This window comes from Rhinatrema bivittatum, chromosome 2 (assembly GCF_901001135.1).
Source record: "Rhinatrema bivittatum chromosome 2, aRhiBiv1.1, whole genome shotgun sequence".
Taxonomy (NCBI): Eukaryota; Metazoa; Chordata; class Amphibia; order Gymnophiona; family Rhinatrematidae; genus Rhinatrema; species Rhinatrema bivittatum.
The window spans coordinates 757,089,226-757,103,915 of record NC_042616.1 but is presented as its reverse complement, the minus strand read 5'-3'; the positions used below and the strand labels follow the sequence as shown (position 1 = coordinate 757,103,915).

General features: G+C 43.6%; 1 protein-coding gene across 1 annotated transcript in view; it reads right to left on the bottom strand.

Moving 5' to 3' along the window:
* Positions 1-331: 331 nt before the first annotated feature.
* The window catches only part of COL14A1 (collagen type XIV alpha 1 chain), a 521,812-nt gene continuing 507,453 nt past the window's right edge, over positions 332-14,690 (bottom strand). Inside the window, 3 exon segments of the mRNA XM_029591954.1 lie at positions 332-1,345; positions 3,656-3,811; positions 4,631-4,708. Of these exon segments, the coding sequence (XP_029447814.1) occupies positions 1,026-1,345; positions 3,656-3,811; positions 4,631-4,708 (554 nt within the window). The 3' untranslated portion in view covers positions 332-1,025.

Genomic DNA, 14,690 nt, shown 5'->3' with positions numbered 1-14,690 from the left:
CATATAACCATGTAAAAATGATTGAAAATTGTCCTTGTAATGTGAAAACTCCATCTCCTCCTTCTACAAATCTATATTGGAAACATTTCTTCCATTCTACTTTGTGAAAAAGAATATTCTAATGTGCAACCAAAGATGTTTAGTAAGATGTAAGGCATTGGTTTATTGTTTTCTACTGCTCTGTACTTCTTCAAAAGATCTATGCAAATCATTTGTACTAACTCGAGGATGCAGATAATCCATGATGCATCCACTAGCAAACTCATGCATGGTGTCACAATTTTCATTTTTTACTGCTTGGCTACTAAATGATTTTGTTTTATTTCATTTTTAAAGAATTATTTTAATTAAGAGATACAAAATGTTCATGTCCACAATTTACAACATTTATTTGTTTACAAAAACACACGGAAATCTGATCACAATAAATGACCCACATGTTCAGAAAGAACATTATGCATTCTTTGACATGGGTGCTGTGACTCTCCAGTAGAAAACTGATGGGTTCACATAAAACAATGGAGGACAATGTAATATCTTCACTGTTGGATTCATTAGGTTTACTTTATTAGGAAGTCAAATTATTCTTTCGAGCTGACCCAAATACATTTGTGTATGCCATAACACTTAGTACTGAAGAAACTACTGCTGAAGGGATTTTTACAATATTCCAGCACACGAGTTACCTTGTCACAAAATATCTGGTCGCTGGTATAGTTCAGAATGACTTAGTCGTGTCATATCACACTTAACAATAGTTTTATAATGGAGCTCAAAAGTCTGTTTTAGCAGTGGTCCACTAACATAAATTGTTAATAGTTGTCTGTCATACAATTGTTAGAAAGGAAATTCATGATCTTCAATTCTACATAAAAAAAGAAATTTGTTTTGTATTTTGGCATTTCTGAGTCTGTAAACATGTTCAAATTGATATTTTAGGGTATCGGACAAAAAAGCCTAAGAAACCTGACCTATTCCCTGTATAACAAAAATGTGTAAAAGTCATTCCCCTCCAGAATAATTCTTTAAGAGTCTTTTTTATTCTTCCTCTTTCGTAGCAAATACTCAGCACGTCGACTTGCAACATCCCTGGAGAAACGATTGGTTCCTGGTGATCTTACTTCAAAAGCTGCTCTTTCTTCTCGTACCGGGGTAAACTCTGGCTGAACAGGACCAGGAGCTGGATAGGAGGGTTGGGGGTATGGGGCTGGATTGGGGTAGGACCCATGAACTATATACCTCTCTTGCTCTCCATCATAAAGGTCTTCAGGGTCATATATTTGGTAGGTGTTATGTGGTAGCTGAACTACAGGGATGTCTTGATCTGTTGGATCACTGTATCCACCTTAACCCACCACCACCAAGAGCATTTGTATAATTAGTATAAAAGGAGGGGAGCAGAAAATTAAAGTAATAATTAGGAAATTGAAATATTACAAAACTTTTTTAAATACCTTATTTTTTTTATTTACAATACATAACACTGAAAATATTATGCAAAATTAAAAACAAAGACTGAGGCATTCTTATTTGCTAATTGTAAAGATAGAAGTAACCATCACTAGAAATAAGAATATTTACACTTTATATTATTGTGCTTATTTAAGTTATAATATTTTGCATAATTCAGCATAGCCTTAAAGGCCTTGCAGCCAATGTACTACAAAGCAGTACTCAAGACAAGGGAACTTTTTCCAGGTAGTGCAAATGATTGATGAAGAAATGATGGGTAGTGGTGGTCAAGATTTGTTTAAAAACAGCATTAAAAACTGCTCAGGATCCAATTCAGACCGCTTGCCAAAAGAAGGGATGAATGCAGCCAGAATTAGTGCTTTTCATTTTAGGGCTGATAACCATTATAAGGGATTATGCCTTAATATTGGGATAGCATCACAGGGAAGGGGTATAAACATAGGAAGAACAACAAAGAAAAACAGAAATCAGTACATACATAGACCATATTGCATACCTCAAACAAACTTGTACTATATGCATGTGTTGTAATAGCCAAGACTTCAGTTTACTTTACTGGCTAAAGTGCATAATTATAATCTGAACATATATGCCTGATGCTATAGTTTTGATTAATTTGCTTTCCTGCCTATGTATTGCAATATATGAAACAGTTACACGTATTCTTAAAGATAGACTGAAAATATGTACGCCTAATTCAGAATAAACATTTTTTGGCTTAATGCTAAATTACTGTTTACATGATTCTTGCTCAACGTGTAGTTTTCTTTTTTTAATTGTTGCATTAGTGCTGTTGGTAGCACATGTACTCTATGCATAAATCAAATAATGCAGCAAAGAAGGACCTGTACCCACCCCAAGGCAAATACTACTACACACACCAGAAGCAAAAAAACTTAAAGCAGCAGTATTAGAGGGGAAAAAAGGCTTTTAAAATGATTTAGTTGTTAATTACATCAATTTGTTTTTATCCTTCATTTTTGTTCTGATTTATCTTTTATTCTTGAGGTGATAGGTTTAAAGTTTTTGAAAGTTATTCTTGCTTTGCCAGTCTAAGTAAATTGAGGTTCTTCTAAGCTGACTTTCATCAACATCCCATGAAAGCAAAAATAGCATGCAAAGCATTAATACTGTCTGAACAGTCAAAGCATAGACTCTAAGAAGACGAATTTAAAACAGGAGGTGCGAGTGTAATAGAAGACGCATAAGAAATGAAATGTACAACAAAGAAAAGAGACATAGGAATAAAACTCAAAGAGGATCGAGAGGCTGGGAACCTGAGATTTTAAGACTCTGCCTAGTATTGCTGCTTTAAATATAATGCCACACCCAATTCGACAAAAGCACAAAAATATATGTAGAGGAGACAATGGATCTTTTTCAATAAAGATTTGTTTTTCCACAGGCATGGAATGAGGAAGCCCTTTTTGAAAAAGACCCAATTATCTGGCACACCCTGTGGCAGATGCATTCTCTCTTTTCAGGGTCTGGCTTGGCTCCTGTGTTCCTTCTCTTCTATGAGTCTTGCGGTATCTCTTCAAGGGGTTACCTGGCAGGGAATTGTTATCTCACCAGATCAGGGAACCAAGCAAGTGTGCGTACGTGGAGCTCTAACCTTCCTAAGGTTTCCCGTGCTTCAATAGCATTATACAATATGGTACACACAGGATCCTATGAGTAAAAAGGCATTTGCCCCACTCATAGTAAGAATAACTGGTGCCCATGTTAAAATCATGATGCATCACAACAACCCCATGAAAGTATCATGATAAGTTTGCAGTCAATATGTGATGCTACTGTTAGTTACTTTTCTCTGGGCCTTGAATTAAATTTCAGCCTTGAAGAAGGACTGTCAGGGCTGATCCTGAGGCTCAGGCCAGGGCAGACTGCGGTATAGCACAGGACATCTATGGTTTGGATCAACCATCCAAAAGGCCAGGAGGTGGAGGTAGCTGTTGACATAGGGTCAGCCTCTATCAGCCAACCAGTTTTATTGAGGTGCACCCAAGGGTGGGCTGAGGTTTAATATTGTTTGAATTATGCTTGTATTTGCAGTTTCTTGCTTTCAGTCTTTTTCTGGTATAACTTGTTATGGTGCTATATAGCATGTAATAAAACAAAACTAAATAGTTGTTTCTGGTGCAATACTACCTAATCAATTAAAGAAAAGGCGTGAACTCACCTCCAACACCATAACCAGCACAAGAAGAAGGATCACAGTATCCAGGCTGACCTGGTAGACCTTGTTGGCCAGCTGTGCCAGTATGACCAGGTTGACCTCGTGGCCCTGGAGGACCAGGAGATCCTTGGCTGCCAGTTCGGCTTTCCCCTGGAGATCCTACAAAACAAAATAGCTCCAATGTATTTTATAGTGCACAGTATTAATTGAAAGATGATTCACAGTGGATTATCCAGTAACACAATTTTGTAAATCCATTCAAACAGGAAAATAACATCCTTGCTCCAATCTTATGTAAAATTTAATTGTCTGTTTCCCGCCTAACAGCAGCTGAGAGATGAATGAAAAGAACTTTTTTTCTATTAGCTGCTATTGTGGAGATTGACTTCTAAGCCTGTTATATCATGATATATCTGTAAATGCTCTCCACCTTATGTATATACTTTTACTGCACCGTATGTATATTCCCTCCTTAATTGTCTTACCCCCTTCCCCCAGATATCCCCTCCCCTACCTATTTCCTGCCCACCCCCTAGTTACCATATCCACCCTTTATAAAACGACACCCCCGACACCCCTAACACATCATACTTCGTATTATCTCTTTGTGTTCTATGCCAGCCACCTCGAAGTTACCATATTTTCCCCCTTCTAAAGTTAAACCCCTCTCCAAGTTCCTAGCTCCCTATCTGTTGAGTTCTGTGTAAACCGGTATGATGTTTCCCACGAATACTGGTCTATAAATGTGTTTAAATAAAATAAAAAATAAATGATATTCAGTATTCTCTAATTGCACAATACAATCGAGTGCCATAACTAAAAGTTACATCTGGATGCCTTATATTGCAGTATTGAGCATATTCCATTCTGTGTAGAATGGAATATGCTCAATACCATATTGGATTGTATCATAAATGATTTAGCACACGTTAAAAGACACCATGGAAATACATCTATAATATATTACAATTGTGTTACCTGCAGTTCCAGGTAGTCCTCTGGGTCCTTGAATTCCAACACCTGAATTGCCTCGTTCTCCCTTTTCACCCGGTAAACCTGTTCAAATGTTAATAATTAGAATAATAATTAAAACAAATGCAGAATGCTAATACTGAACCACTTTGCAACCAGAAGCTTAATTATTTTTCATGCCTGATTTGCAGTTTCTTACAGAGTGAAATACCATGAAATATTATAAACCGATACCTATGAGGAGCTGAACATTTTACAAGCATTAAACTTGTTTCTGTTTTGCTTTCAATCATCTGATTTCCTTAACCACTACTAAGCTTTGTTTCCATTATTATATTCCTTGATAGAAATGTTGAGATTACTTACCTGATAATCTCCTTTTCCTTAGTGTATGCAGATGGACTCAAAACAAATGGGTATTGTGTGCTGGTGCTAGCAGTTGGAGACGGATCTGACGTCAGCACGGGTACATATACCCCCACAGGAAGTGAAGCAAATCAGTAATCTTCCTTGCAAAGCTTTTATGGATATATGTGTATTGACCGATCGATTAAATGAACAGGATTACCCTGACCAATTGATGGTAGCTGGAGACCGCAGTGTACTCAGCCGGAAGGCGTCGACACCCGGCAGGGTGGATGCCCTATATAAGAAAACATAGCTTACCATGAGTCGGCGAATCCCCATGTATACCGGCAGCCGGGCGGGATGCTGAGTCCATCTGCATACACTAAGGAAAAGGAGATTATCAGGTAAGTATTCTCAACATTTCCTAGCAGATGGACTCAAAACAAATGGGATGTACAAAAGCTACTCCCGGACTGGGCGGGAGGCTGCCCGAGGACCGTGTAGGATTGCCCTCGCAAATGCTGTGTCTTCCCTGGCCTGGACGTCCAGACGGTAGAATCTGGAGAAGGTATGGAGGAAGGACCATGTTGCCGCTTTACATATCTCTGCAGGCGACAGCATCTTAGTTTCTGCCCAAGAGGCCGATTGTGCTCTGGTAGAATGAGCCTTGACCTGTAGAGGCGGTGGTTTTCCTGCCTCTACGTAGGCTGCCTTGATAACTTCTTTAATCCAGCGGGCGATGGTCGGCCGTGAGGCCGCTTCCCCTTGCTTCTTCCCGCTGTGCAGGACAAACAGGTGGTCCGTCTTTCGTACTGCTTCTGACATTTCCAGGTATCTGGACAGCAGTCTGCCGATGTCGAGATGACGTAGTATTCGACTTTCTTCCGATTTCTTTAAACCTTCCGTGGTAGGCAAGGATATGGTTTGGTTGAGGTGAAAATGTGAAACCACCTTGGGTAAAAAGGATGGAACTGTGCGAAGATGGATAGCCTCTGGAGTGATTCTGAGAAATGGATCACAGCAGGACAGTGCTTGTAGCTCTGAGATGCGGCGTGCTGAACACACAGCCAGCAAGAACACCATCTTCAAGGTCAATAAACGGAGAGACAGGCCTCGAAGGGGCCTGAAGGCTGATCCTGCTAGAAATTCCAGTACTAGATTGAGGTTCCACAAGGGCACTGGCCACTTCAGTGGCGGGCGAATGTGTTTGACTCCTTTCAGGAAATGTGAAACGTCTGGGTGCTTGGCAATGGATTTGCCGTCACGCCTGGGACCGTAGCAAGACAGTGCTGCTACCTGTACCTTGATGGAGCTGAGGGATAGACCCTTCTGAAGTCCATCTTGTAGGAAGTCCAAGATGAGAGGAATCTTAGTGGCATGTGAATTGGTGCCGTGAGAGTCGCACCAGGCTTCAAAAACTCTCCAGATCTTGATATATGTTAGTGATGTGGAGAACTTGCGTGCTCGGAGGAGTGTATCTATTACCGGCTCCGAGTGTCCTCTTTTCTTCAATCTAGCCCTCTCAATGGCCAGACCGTAAGAGAGAATTCAGCTGGATCCTCGTGGAGGATGGGACCTTGCTGCAGCAGGTCCCTGTAGGGAGGCAGAGGTAGAGGATTCCCTGCCAGTAGTCTTCTCATGTCTGCGTACCAGGGTCTTCTTGGCCAGTCCGGGGCCACTAGAAGAACTAGGCCTCTGTGTCGCTGAATCCTGTGTACAATGGCGCCCAGCAGGGGCCACGGAGGAAAGGCATATAGCAGGATCCCCTGAGGCCATGGTTGTACCAGGGCATCGATCCCCTGGGCTCGAGGATCCCGCCTGCGGCTGAAATATCTGGGAACTTGAGCGTTGGACTTGTCTGCTAATAGTTCTATGGCTGGCGTCCCCCATCGATCCACAATTATCTGAAAAACTGTGGGTGACAGCTGCCACTCCCCCAGGTTCAGGCTTTCTCTGCTGAGGAAGTCGGCCGTCGTGTTGTCCTTCCCGGCAATGTGGATGGCGGAGATGTCCTGAAGATTTGCTTCTGCCCAAATCATCAGGGGAGTTATTTCTAGGGACACTTGTTGGCTTCTGGTTCCGCCCTGTCGGTTGATATATGCCACCGTGGTGGCGTTGTCTGACATCACTCTGACTGCTCTGTCGTGAAGTCTGTGGGGAAATCACAGGCACGCAAGCCTGACTGCCCGTGCCTCTAGTCGGTTAATATTCCACCTTGACTCTTCTCTTGTCCACTGCCCTTGGGCAGTGAGTTCCTCGCAGTGTGCTCCCCACCCGTTCAGGCTGGCATCTGTGGTGAGCAGAATTCAGGTTGGGAGGACATTCTTGACCCCCGGCTTATGTGGCCGGGCTGTAACCACCACCGTAGCTGATTCCGCACTCTGGCCGGCAGAGGTAGGTATATGGTGTAGTTCCGCGATCGTGGACTCCACCGAGATAGAAGGGCGCGTTGCAATGGTCTCATATGAGTCCGCGCCCAAGGCACCACTTCCAGAGTGGATGCCATGAGGCCGAGGACTTGTAGGTAATCCCGAGCTGTGGGCCGGCTGGCGCTCAGCAGGATCTGCAGATGATTCTGGAGTTTTAACTGTCTCTTGGAGGTCAGTCTGACCTTGTCGTCTTGGGTGTCGAATTGGACCCCTAGGTATTCCAGCGACTGGAATGGCTGTAGGGAACTCTTCTTTATGTTGACTACCCATCCTAGGCTTTCCAGAAGAGCTATAACTCTGTTGGTTGCCCGGTGACTCTCCTCCGGTGACTTTGCCCTGATCAGCCAATCGTCCAGGTAGGGATGGACGAGAATTCCTTCCTTCCTGAGTGCCGCCATCACTACTACTATGACCTTGGTAAAGATCCGTGGCGCCGTGGCTAACCCGAAGGGTAAAGCCCGGAACTGGAAGTGCTGATTCAGGACTGTGAAGCGTAGATAGCTCTGGTGATCCCGATGTATTGGGATATGCAAGTAGGCTTCCGACAGATCTAGGGAGGTGAGAAACTCCCCTGGCTGCACTGAATTCTTGACAGACCGCAGAGTTTCCATGCGAAAGCTGGGGACCCGTAGGTGTCGATTGACTGACTTGAGGTCCAGGACGGGCCTGAAAGTGCCCTCCTTCTTGGGTACTATGAAATAAATGGAATAATGCCCAGAATTTATCTCTTCTGCAGGTACTGGGATTATGGCTCTTAGAGCCAGGAGCCTCTGTAAGGTCACTTCTAATGCCGCTTTCTTGATCGGCGAGCAAGGAGATTCCACAAACTTGTCCGGCGGAGGCCGAAGAAAATCCAGGTAATATCCTTCCCGGATGATGGTGAGGACCCACTGGTCCGAAGTGATCTCGACCCACCTGCGGTAGAAGAGGGTAAGCCTGCCCCCTATGGCTGCTACCCTCGGATGGGTCAGCTGATTGTCATTGTGGGTTACGGCCGGGGCCAGAACCCGGGCCGGTTCTCTTCTTGGTGTGCTTAGCCCGAAAGGGCTGGTTCCTGGCCTGAGAGCGAGGTGCTTGATAACGAGTCCTGTAGGGGTTGAAGCGCTGCGAGTTTCTACCTCTGGATGGTCTAGAAACAGAACGCTGGCTCCTCCTTGACCTGTCTTCTGGTAGACGGGGTAATGGAGAGGCACCCCATTTAGTAGCCCAGTTCTCGAGGTCGCTGCCGAACAATAGGGAACCCTTAAAGGGCATTCTTCTATGAATTTAGTCGTTAGAATTTGGAAAACACGCTCAGCGAGCGTGAGGTAGCTCCAAACTGCTTTGGAGACGGAAATTACTGATTTGCTTCACTTCCTGTGGGGGTATATGTACCCGTGCTGACGTCAGATCCGTCTCCAACTGCTAGCACGAGCACACAATACCCATTTGTTTTGAGTCCATCTGCTACACGCTAGGAAATGTGCATTTGTTTCAAACAAATGTGTAAAACATGATACATTAGACTAGTTTCAGTTAATTTCAAATGGAATAAACCATAAATGGCCTTTCATAAAAATACCCTAAAATTTTCAGATATTTTTATTTGTAGTTAAAAAAAAAAAAAAAAAAAAAAAAAGATGGGCCTGAAACCAGGGTTACCCAGCTGGGCTGAGCCACGTCCAGTAATGTACTCCCCAGGCTCCTCCAGCCCCTCTCCTGCCATGTAAAATCAATATTGGGACCCGGGCCTACCCAGCTGGGTTAAACTGGGCCCAAACAGGGCCTTCCTGGGCCTCTCCAGCCCACACTCCCACCCTGTAAAAAAATGTCTAGGGCCTGGCATCCACAAGGTCTAAAGGGCAGGAGAAATGCCCATTCACTCCTGCCCTTACACTCTATACTTTAAAAATGGCGTGCCAGTTTCATGTGGCCTCCACTCTCCTCCTGATATATGATTAATCCTTCCCCTCTCCACTACACCTACCCACTCATTCCCCTCTCACCCACATTTTCCATTCCTATGCACAGTCACTTACACCTTCCATGTTCCATGCTCTCCCCCAATCACATCTTTTAAGACCCTTTCTGATATAGAAGACTTATGGATTAAACACATTTACCATCTTACCAACCAACCTGGAACTATAAACAAAGGAAGGGCAAAACTCAAGCGAGTACAAGAGACAACAAAAGCCATGCAGACATCAGTTGCATCTTCTCCTCTAACTCACACCTTTCTGGGTCATATTGTCCTGATTCTCTCCTCAGCACTGACATCCAGGTCAATGTGCCATTAGGGCATAGACGCCATGTTTTGTTATGTGTTCCTTAAATTGTGGGTGCACTGTTGTCATAATTTTCTGGCACGCGTGCAAAAAGAATCTAGTATATCCCAAGTTAAGTGGTGTTTTAGCATGCATGAAACATTGTTAAAAGGTGTATGCTAAAATAATTTGTACATGTGTTTTAGTGTTTGGGCCCCATATTCATATAATTACATTGCTTCTGTGTGAGATACCAGTTCCTTCAAAATTCTGCAATACAATTCATGTTTTCTACCACAAACAGAGAACATACTAACCAGGCTTTAGGATATTGGTGGTATATCTATTGATGTATGCAAAGAAATATTTCTAGGGCTGCAGTGCATATCATTGCTTTTAACATTTATGATTTTGGGGTGTTTTTGTAATTTTGTTTGCTAATTTTTATGATATCATTTGTCAGTGGTCACTTACCAAATTATTAAAGAATAATTATCTCACTAACTAAATGATTAACTAGCAAACACCCCTGTTCATAAATACTATCTGACTTTTGATGATACTGAAACTCTGTTTTGAACCATGTGATATTCCCCACTTCAGTTCAGTCATTTTGTTATCTCTGCCAAATGCTACTGTTTTTCTCTTGCAAGCTCTCCTCCCTTCCCATTATCACCATTTATGATATCAATTTTTGCTATTATTTTTAGTTATGACAGAACCTGTCTAAGGAACTGGAATAAAACTACTGACTCATTTCACAGAATCACTAAACAGCTTCAAGAGAGAGATAATATTTATAACAGAAATGTGGAGGTAAAAAGGTCTGTGTTCTTAGTTCCAGTGGACTGAGCTACCTGTTCGCACCTTGCCCAATTCTTGTCATATCTACCGATGTTTTATCCTTAGTAGGGCTGGGTAGGCCAATTATAACTAGGGCCAGTGCAAGGGTATTAGGTGTCCTAGGCAAAACTTTCAGCCTTGCAACCCTCTCCTCCCCCAGCCCTGTCCCCTTGACCCACATCACACACAATTAAAAATTATGCATGTGTAATAACAGATTTTACATGAAAAAGGACATTTAAAGTACATAATCACATACAATATGAATAGCATATTTACAGGCACTGCTGTGGTGCCAACCAGAAAACCCTGCTAAAACATAAAAAAGTTGCTTGGAACCCATATGGTATTAGGCCTTTTGTAACGCATGATGAATGTGTGCTTAGCACTCAGAAAGCCATGAGGAAACAATTACAATGTAGTAAACCTCCCAAACCAAAACAGCACAAACTGCCAGCACTTAAACAGAAAAAAATCCTGACCTATAAAAATGCAACACTGCAAATATTTCACCAGGCCCTAACACAGCAATAAACCTATTAGGAAAAGAGAACAAGCCAAGCTACTATAGATCCTTTTATAGAAATTACATACTAGCAGAATACTCGGTCACACATTCAGAAGACAGACAGATCCTCACCAAAAAGAGAGTAAAGACATCCTAACATATAAATAAATATGTGCATACAAAAACTGAACTGGAACCTGCAACAAGCTTTTTATATAGCGCGACAATGGAAAAACAGAAATATTACCTTCCCTGTACGTACCCAGATCAGTCCAGACTCCTGGGTTTTGCCTCCCCTCCAGCAGATGGAGACAGACACATTTTCACAGCCACCAGCACATAACCTGGCGCAGCACCTGCAGCCCCTCAGTTTTGCTCTGTCTCCAGCAGATGGAGGAGGTGCAAAACCTACAGTTCTGAACCTCAAACAAAAAAAAAGAAAGAAGAGAAAGTGGATAGAAGTTTTGGTCTTCTAGAGGAGATTTCCCTCCTAGGAGGGTGTCAGGTCCTGGTGGGACCATCCCTCCTGGTCATAAGGACAAATGAGCTGGGGGTTGGGGACCCTAAATTGCTCTTGGTGACCCATTGGGGGTAAAATTTGGTGATCCAGTTCTCTCACCTCCAGGAGCTCGTGGAAGAACCCTTTGCTGCTCTTCAGATAAGCCTGTTTGTTTTTCTGTCTTTCCTTTTTTTTTTATATAAAGTTTAAAAAAGAGAAAAGATACAGGAGGAGTTTGTGTGGCCTTTTCCCTGCACTAGGGGTGCAGGGAAATGTTTTGGGGGATAGTTATTTTTTCTGTTTCACTCTCCTGATGGTTTGCTTCCCTGGTCCACGTGGTCACTGCTGCACCTCAGAATACCGCGGGAGCTCCAATATGTCGTTTACAGGTCTGAATCTTCACGCTTGTCACGGGCTGGCCACTGTGCCCGGTGCCTCACTGCTGGTGAGGGCACGTCAGGGGGATCTGCGGCGACGACTCCCAGGCAGCGCCGGTCTGGTGGGCTGAAGGCTACGTGGCGTGAGGCTGAGGATCCGTTGCCACTGAGAGCAGGGACCTTCGCATCTAGAGTGCAGCTCGCGGCAATGGGATGGGATCTCCCACCCGCACTTTCCCTGGTCGATTTAAGCCCCAAGGAGGCCCGGGGGCCTGCATGGGGGGGGGGGGGGGGGGGGGGCAGCCTGAGGGGAAGTCAGATACCCTGGATGAGGATCCGGATTCTTCCTCTCCTTTTTCGCCTGAATTTGTGCTGTTAATGCACAAGGCATTTTTAGCCCATGAGGACATGGGTTGGCCCTCTCGTAAGCACTGTGCTGCTGGTCCCTTGATGGGGAAGAGGTCCAAGCTCTCAGGGGCCCTGGGAGCCGCATGGGTTCGGTGGGTCCAGGGTCCTCCAAAGTCAGGGATTTTGGAGGAGGTTTCCTCTGATGATGAATTGCCTCTGGTGATTGGTGCCTTGGACATCGATCCCGACTAGGGCCCGCAGGACCTGGCCGACTAAGTGGAGAAGGTCCCATCTGTAGAAGGTGATGATCCCAAGGTGATTCACCTTTTTCAGAAGCAGAGCAAGACCCATACCAATAGGGAGGGATGAAAAATGCAAAAACCCTCCCAAGCAGGCCAGAGGGAAAACTATTTAGTAAATTTATTTATTTAAAGATTTTTATATACCGCGGCACGTGTGGCACATCACCTTGGTTTACAGATAACAATAACTCAGCAAAGCGCTTTACAATAAAACATATTGTAAAGAGGCAAAGCCCTTTCTACATAAACATCTGCTGTCAGGTCAGAAAGGAAAATCATTTTTATAAAAACCGCCTGCTAACAGGAAGACAAAATAGTGATTACCCTGGAGTTAGCTCACCCTTTTTGCTCTGCAGTCCTGGGCCACTCTTTTTTTGTGTTTATTTCTCCTCTTTAAGCAATTGTGAAAAGAAAGTGTAAGGTGAGGACCTACCCCCATGGTTCTTCTAGCATTGGCCTGTGGACCTATGTGGCCTTTATCCAGGCCACTGTTGCCTGAGATACCTCACTTAATCATTCAGAAGTCACATGAGTTTCATCTTTCGATGGCTTTCCTGGGTTCGGGCATTTCACAGAGTTCCAGAGATCAAACTTCCCCTCTGCAACCCAGCATTGCAATTTCACTCATTGGGCCCTTTGAAAACCTATCTGATCATGGTTCCAGCACTATTAATTAGAGCATGAAATTTTGAGCTAGAAGCAAAGGCAGAATTGCGGGCTGTGACATCAGCAGCAGTGATGAAGAAAGCACATGATGTGATGGATCCAAATTCAAATCTGTTTGCAATCTGCCCTTCCAAATTTCCCAAAGTGGTATCAACATCAAATGACAGCATAAACAAAATTACAATAAACCTAAACATAATAAAATAAGCAATCATTACTTAATATACAGAAAATAACATATAAAAAATATATTTATGTGACAGAGTTGAGATGAAGTTAGGAGGAAGTGAGGAGCCTTTTCATAAATTATTTTTTCAGTCACAGTCAGAGGAGCCAGAGCATGGTCCTGATCCAGTCCACTCACTGGCTGGTTGAGATTTTTCCTCTGGGTTGGTTTCAGGTTTTTGCAATTTTCATGGTAGGAGCCTTGTGAGACATCTGGGCCTTCTTGGACTCAGGGAATGGAGAACCCTGTGTTTGAGACACCTGGGGTTAGGGAAGATCTGCCCCTGAAGTGGTGGTGACACACTGCAAGGAACAACTCCAGTTTAAATGTCAGTTTTTTGGGACAAATAGACATTTTGTTAGAAGATCTGGGAGGGAGAGTTTGGTTGCCCCTTTTTCTTACCTTGGTAAGGAACATCAAAAGCTGCGTGTTCCACGATGCCTTCCCAACTTGGGATATGTGAGGTATTGAGATCAAGAAGGAGTGAGGAAAACAGTGAGTAATACTAAATTTGAGTTACATCTGATACTTCACCCAGAGAATTCTATGCAGAGACAAAGTAATAAATCCTTGGTCAGTTGGAAGGGTTTTTTATCCATCTCAGCAAGGAGATCCCTGACCACCTGGGAAGCTCATTAATCCAAGCCCTGGATGGTGAGTTTTTCCCTTGCTCCCGGTCCCAAGTAAAGAGACCCTTGCACAGATAAAACGAGAAAGAACTGTAACAGTCACCTGTGAAGACTAAAGGAATTCATTTGAACTTTGCCATTTTCCATCTAATTACCCATCAGTAAAGATATTAATTTTAGACATTCAACCCGAGTCTCCTGTCTCTTATTTCTGGTGCTCACAGCATCTACAGTGTTGAGAAAAGAGTATCCCTCCCCAAGGGAACAGAAAGGTCAAACAAGAGTGTGTAAAAAGGTTACCCCCTGTCACATCGGGCCTTAGAAATCTGTCTCTCCCCGCCCTGCCCCACCCCTACAACGGATCCAGCCCTGGGAGTAAGAGGGATTATGAAAGAGCCTGTGAGAGGTTCCAGCCCCAAAGGGAAACAAATTCTTTTATAACCCCACCCGTGCAGGGTGGACTTACACAAAATGACACTAAAACAAAATAAAAAACACACATGTAGCATAGCCTTGGTATGACCCCAGTTAGCCAGCATCAAATGCTTGAGGAAACAGCCAAACCTTCATGCTTTTCCTGAAGCATAAATAGTCATATTTCCATGGGGAGCCAGTCCAAATCTGTGGGGCTGTGATAAAAATCTG